Source organism: Phaethon lepturus, unplaced genomic scaffold, assembly GCF_000687285.1.
Source record: "Phaethon lepturus isolate BGI_N335 unplaced genomic scaffold, ASM68728v1 scaffold20100, whole genome shotgun sequence".
Lineage (NCBI taxonomy): Eukaryota > Metazoa > Chordata > Aves > Phaethontiformes > Phaethontidae > Phaethon > Phaethon lepturus.
The window spans coordinates 37486-43653 of record NW_010510052.1 but is presented as its reverse complement, the minus strand read 5'-3'; the positions used below and the strand labels follow the sequence as shown (position 1 = coordinate 43653).

Here is a 6168-nt window from a genome sequence, read left to right as displayed (position 1 = left end):
TTTACAGACCACTTCTGGTGTTTAATGGGGTATTGGTTGAAAACAACTGCCAAAGACTGCTTTCCAAAGAAAGCCCCTTTTATTCTGTAACAGCAGTAATTTTCTGTGGGACAAGGACAAGTGAACTCATTTGCAATGTGGTAAGTGAGGTTTCAGCTGGTGGGAATGTACAGTTGATTTTCAGTGCACTGTTTCACCTGGGTACATGCTTTATATCCTGACCTCATGGGCAAAGTAAGTAGGAGTTTCCGTGTTTCAATTAAGACCTTTTTTTCATAAAAATATTTTCAATGCAGCAATTTTCTATTCTCATTCTACCTGTGAGTGCCTTTAACTGTTGCTGTAGGACCATCCAATTAGCTACTTGAGTGGGCAGTGTGGCAGCTCTTCTAATTCAGTTGTTTTCACCTCTTACAGGAAGCAGCAAACATGTTACGTCTTATGCAGAACAGGCTGAAAGAAGAGGAACAGCACCTGCTTAAGAGTGGAAGTAAGTGGGATTTCTTCACTGCTTGTATTATCAGAAAAATTGTTAAGTACTGGCTACTTCATGTAGAAGTAGCCACTTACAAGCATGAAGCAGAGGGGACGTTGTTAGATAACAGAGTCAACAGACTATATTAGAAAAAGTGGAAAGATAATAACTTCAAAACCAGTGGAACAGGGAACCTAACCTCTGTGAAATGCTTCTGTGCCTTGTAATTTTACCTGCAGTGCTGAGGGATGAAGAGAGTCATCCACTAAATGTGCTGTGCAATTTCAGTGAGCAGATTTTAGGCTTCATTTTACTATTATCCAAGCCCATTGGAGCTAGCTGTGGACACAGCATTTGTCCCAGCACGATGGGATTGCTGATGAAAAGTTTGTTTGCTAATAAACTTGGTTAGAGGATTCTACCCAGCAAAATGCTTGTGTGTAGGTGAGTAGTCTCATCATTTTGTGGGACTGCTTGACTGCCTCGTGGTACACATGTGCTGGTGTGCCTTGCAAAACCGGAGTATAATTTCCGTCCTCAGCAGTTAGCCTGTTACATTGCATGGCGTGGAGTTAGGTTATGTGTTCAGATTAATTCTTTGTGATGTGTCTGTCGGATCATAACTTTCACAGATGGAAGAACTCTCAGCTTGAAATCTTCTTTAATATCACTAATCTTCAAAGTGGGGTCCACGTTTGCCTACTTGCATTTGCTTGATTTTAGTGTACCTGCAAAATGTGAATGCAATTAAAATTTGGGGTTTTTTCCTTTTTTCTAAACTTACTCCTAGTCAATTAGGATTCTAGCTAAGGATCATGGGGGAATAATAACCTCTGGAGATCTTGTAGAAAGCTAACAAAGCAGATTTGGCTCCTTTTGAGCCAAGTGTCGGCAAGAACTTCCTCATTAATTACCCCTGTGAATTTAATATCGCAATATATGCATTTTTATATGGTAGTGGGAAAAAATAGAAGGGAAGTTAATTCTCAGCATCAGAGGGAGAGTTCATGAAAGCTGAAATTGAGTAAGGACAGAAAAGTTGGGCTTCACAGTTTGTTTGCCAGCAGAGATTTCCAGAAAAAGCTCATGAGAGAGGAAATTCACTCATTTCTGCCAGTCTTTGATCTCATCTTCTTATGTCAATGCAGTAAAAAGGGAAGATGTTTTACCTGAAACATATGATTTATAATAGAAGTTACAAGAATGTGGAATTGTTTCAGGTATTTACGTGAGTGAAAAAGTCCAGGTCCTGCTATCTGACAGTTTCCAGAGTAAATAAGTTCAAGAACATCTATCATCAGTAATTAACATTATGAAGTATAATGTGAAAATTTGCTGGCCTGCTTTCTCCTCTTCTGTGGATTTTCACTTGGAAAACTATTAGTCATTTTGCATCTCTGAAATAATATGAACCTTGCCTTTTAGTGAGTGATTTAGCTGCCACCTAAGAACATATGATTGTGACTTTTAATGACCTAAAAATATTGCCATAATACATCTTTATTCAAGTACTTAATTGTCATAATTAGTAATTTTTCTGGCGATAAGAGCATCGGGAACCTGTTTTTCAGTGCTGGCTCATTTATTGACTGTCCCATAACCTTGGAAAATTAAGTCATCTTTGTCAGCTGTGGTCTGTCTTTGTCTGCACATGGTGTGGAAGTCTGCACAGTTGCAGAGGTGTAACTGAGATAAGAAATTTGGCCCTTGGAGGTTGTTTCCCCCCAGTCACGAGCATGGAGTACGGCTTCATTACTGGGTGCTATAAGGTTAATTTATTGAATGTTGTAAAGCTCTCTGAGACCGTATAAAGATCAGGTACCAGGCTGTGCTTTCCCCTTTGACCAGACCGCACTCCCTTCCTCTCATTGTTAGTTAAATTATGTCCTTTACACAACTGAAAACCAAGAGATTTGCTTTGGTAAGAGAATGCAGAGGCTGGGGTCTTAAAAGCCATGGTGCCCTATTAGGGATATGTTCACAGAACGGTTATGTTAATCCACGGATCCTAGTCACAAGGAGAAACACTTTTTTCTTTTTTTTTTTTTCACAAGAGGAAACAAGGCAACAGCAGCAGAATCGGTGCAGCATCACTGAACAGCATTGCCTGCCCAAACCCCCCCACGGGTTACTAGTGAGATTCACACTAGCGGTAGGGAGCACGGTAAGGGATGGGGTTTCCACCGCGGAGGATTCCCAAGAGCCCTACAGCCTTGCTCTGGCGGTCAGTGGTTTCATCAACGAGCACTGTGAGCACTGTGTGTATTGTGGGGACCTGGTGTAAAGTGCTACGGGCACGAGCGCTTAAACCTTCTTTCACCTGTGTTTGGAGATTCTGCACGCTACACCCTCCTTCTAAGATAGGATGTGCCCGGTTAGTGAGACAGACACAAGGAAGATTAAAGAAGGGCTTTTCTTCCCCACCAGAAACATCTTTCTAAAGTAGGCTTGGGGAGGAAAAAATACGTCCTTATTCCACTTGCATTGCACACCCCACACAAAGCACAGTGCTTTTAATCCTAAGTTTTCTTCCATCTTCAGTTCGTCAAAAAATTTAGGGCTTTGTCTGGGCCTTCAGCCCAGCAAACAGGTCGTGCCTGCTCACAGGACTGTTAAAGCAGACCCTGCTCCGACTCGGTCATGCTCACGCGATGGGTTCTGGAGATGAAGGGATTCGCTTTGCCCCCGTGCAGCTCCGCTCAGTGGAAGGCTGGCCTGGCGTCTCCCGCTGTCCTAAGACTCCCTGGCTGAACATTGAAGGTCCGTCGTGGTGGAGCGAGCTTCGTTTGAACAGATTCGTTCTTCTCTACACAGAGGGGTAGCACGGGGCCAGTGCCTCCTGCAAGGAACGGGGAAGGTTCTCTAACTCTCATTACACTTTGCCCCTGAGAGCTGCAAAACACTTAATGAGGCTCTTCTAACAGCATAGGCTGGAATCCGGTGATAAATTTGTTACCGCTGCCTGGTAAAAGTCAGCCTCCACTCTGCCCCCGTAAGCGCTCTTACCTTTGCGTGCCTTCGGAATTGATGCAGTTCCCTTATTGTCTGGATCCTTTGACCTTATCTCCTGCTAATTTGGTAAGAAGGGCTGCAAATTAAGTTCATTTCTCTGCAGCAGAAGTTGTAGGAATTCTGAACAGCTCTCAGTTGAGTTTCAGGCTGAACTAACATCAGAGAAACCTAAATCATACTTCTTGTAAAGAAGAGCTGTGGCATGCAGCTTGAATTTTGCAGGTCTGTGTTAAGAATATAGAAAGCCCGTGGATATGTCACGGCATTCGCATAAAATTTGCAAAAATATTTAGTGTAATTCAGAAACAGCCTGGTCCATTTTTTCTTTTGCTAGCATACATTGCAGATCATCTTTTATTTCTGACAGAGCATTGCCATAAAACCACTGCACCAAAAAAAAAAGGCCAACACTAAGTTACGTGAAAACCCATTCTTAAATTGCGTAAAGATGTTGAACTCTAGATACAGATCAGGCTTTGTGTATTATTTACATGGTGGAAAATATGTGCAAGTAAGTATTTGCAGCAGTACAGAAATGTTTTTGTGATGAGTGGTAAGTAAATTGCTGTTATTTTTGTAATCTTTATTTCACATAAGATGCTCTCAGGGAAACCAATATGCAATGTGATGTTTTTTCGCACAGAGTCCTGCCCTTGGGGCACATCCAAGGTTGGTGCAAAGTAAAAAATGCCAATTGACTGAAACTCAGGGCTTGATTTCCTTGTGGATAATGGAACAGCGACTCTTAAAATATTGTATTAGACACTGCTCGGATGAGCACTGTGAAGGCTGTTTATAGAACTATTGTCAGGTGTAGATACGTGAAGGTTGCTCTGATAATGGTTTGGTGTGAGAGAAGAGGGTCACTCACCACAGCAGAAATTCAAGACGTTTTTTCGTGTTCATTCAAGGTTGAAAAAACATGTTTGCTGAGCAAAAAGTAACAAGTGGGAATGTTTCTAGGCTGAAATATATTTTTTTTCAGACTAATCAGCTTATTTCATTTACAGATGTTTCTCACTGTGTTACACATTTTGTCACCTGTGTGTTTTCTCACATTTTTTTGTGTCCTTTTAAAAGCGGACTATATAAAAAAAAGTAAAATATTTTGGTTTGAAAAGATAAAAATAAACCCTTTGAATTTTTCAAAGTATTTCCTGTATTTCTTTTTGGGTAATGCAATGCCCAGGATTTGATTTCAATTTGCAAAAGTATTTGCTGTAAAATTGCCTTTTTTTTTTAATTGAATGTACCACTTTCTCGTGTGCTGCTACGGTCAGCCCACCCTGCGTACTCTTGCTTGGTCTGTAGAATGAAGAAACATCCATGTTACACAGCATTTTGAAACTTTCGCTACTTCTGTGTTGTTTAGTAATAGCAACAGGATTAACTAGTGCTCCTGGAGAGCTTCGGTTCTGCTTGATACACAACCAAAGTGTTTCCTTGGCCAGTTCTACTTGCCGAGCTAACTCTTCTGATAGCCAAGCAAAATATGCTTAGCCCTATCACACTGCTTAATTAAACAGAGAAAATATCGATGTTGTGCTTCAGACAGCAAAGCGCATGACACTGTTGCCTTTTGGTGCTGTACCGAATCTCTTGTACTCTTTCTACTCCAGAATTGATGCTTTAAAAATCTGACAGCAGATAAACAAAAAGCCCCATTGCAACAGTTGCGGCATTGGAAGAGTAGTGGTGAGTCGCTGGTTAATTCCCAAAAGGGCGAGATGCCTGGATGGATGGTATTGCTAATGCTCAGCACTGTCACTGGCAGGATGCTCAGACCATCCATCTTCTTGTAACAGATACCTGGAATTCGTCCACAAGAGTTTTGTGTTTTGCTTGTTAAATAATTGCAAATTCATGTTCTAATTTAATAGTACTTTGACGGATTCTTGGCTTTTAAGATCATTAGAAATAGTTATGATCACTGAATATGACCTCTCCATAAAATGGGCCGAAAACCATATTATTCCTGTGCCAAGACTACAAATCCCAGTTTAAATGGAGACTGTCATCAAGAGTTATTTTTAATTACATCAGGTGACAGAGACCTATTTCTTCCCTGGGCAGTGGTTAATCATCCTTACCATCGAAAATGGGAGTTTGGCTACTGTAGCAATAGACCATTTTAAAATGAAGAAAGTGCACTTAGACCTCTACAACCTAGTGGTTGGTGTTTGTTGGTGTGTTACTGCCCAGTTTTATTATATGAATGTCTGAACACCCAAGCTTTCCACTGAAGTCCGTAGGAGCCACAGGTATGTGGACCTTGATCCAAGCTCTCAGTACCGAGATGAATTTTTTCTTAGAGATCAGACGAAGGATCTCAGGTTTGTGCTAAGGACAAAGGATGTTCCCTATTTTTTATTTATATATATCAAAGCATTTCTTCCTGCTCAAATTGCAGAGCTGCGGATATATAAGCATTCAGGCTGATGTACGCAACTAGCGTCTCTGAGCTTGGTGAGGCTAGAGTATGGGTTTGGTAGAACTGAGGCTTTCAAGTGGGGACTGAACTTCACGTTCCCTTCAGTCCCATTAAAATCCCAATCCACACACCCACCCCTTTTTTTTTCCTTCTGTTCTAAAATGTCATGCTATTTATTAAATGGATTTTATTTTGGATCAAGTGGCTGTCAGTTGCCCACTTGATTTTCTTATGCTGTTTTTTCACCAGA

The 6168-nt window shown here is 41.1% G+C and overlaps 1 protein-coding gene across 1 annotated transcript in view; it reads left to right on the top strand.

Annotated features, from left to right (window-relative positions):
* The first annotated feature begins 421 nt into the window (after positions 1 to 421).
* Positions 422 to 6168, top strand: part of CLUAP1 (clusterin associated protein 1) — a 24629-nt gene continuing 18882 nt past the window's right edge. The window contains exon 1 of the mRNA XM_010295800.1: positions 422 to 490. Coding sequence (XP_010294102.1) covers positions 430 to 490 — 61 coding nt within the window. The 5' untranslated portion in view covers positions 422 to 429. The remainder of the gene's footprint in view (positions 491 to 6168) is intronic.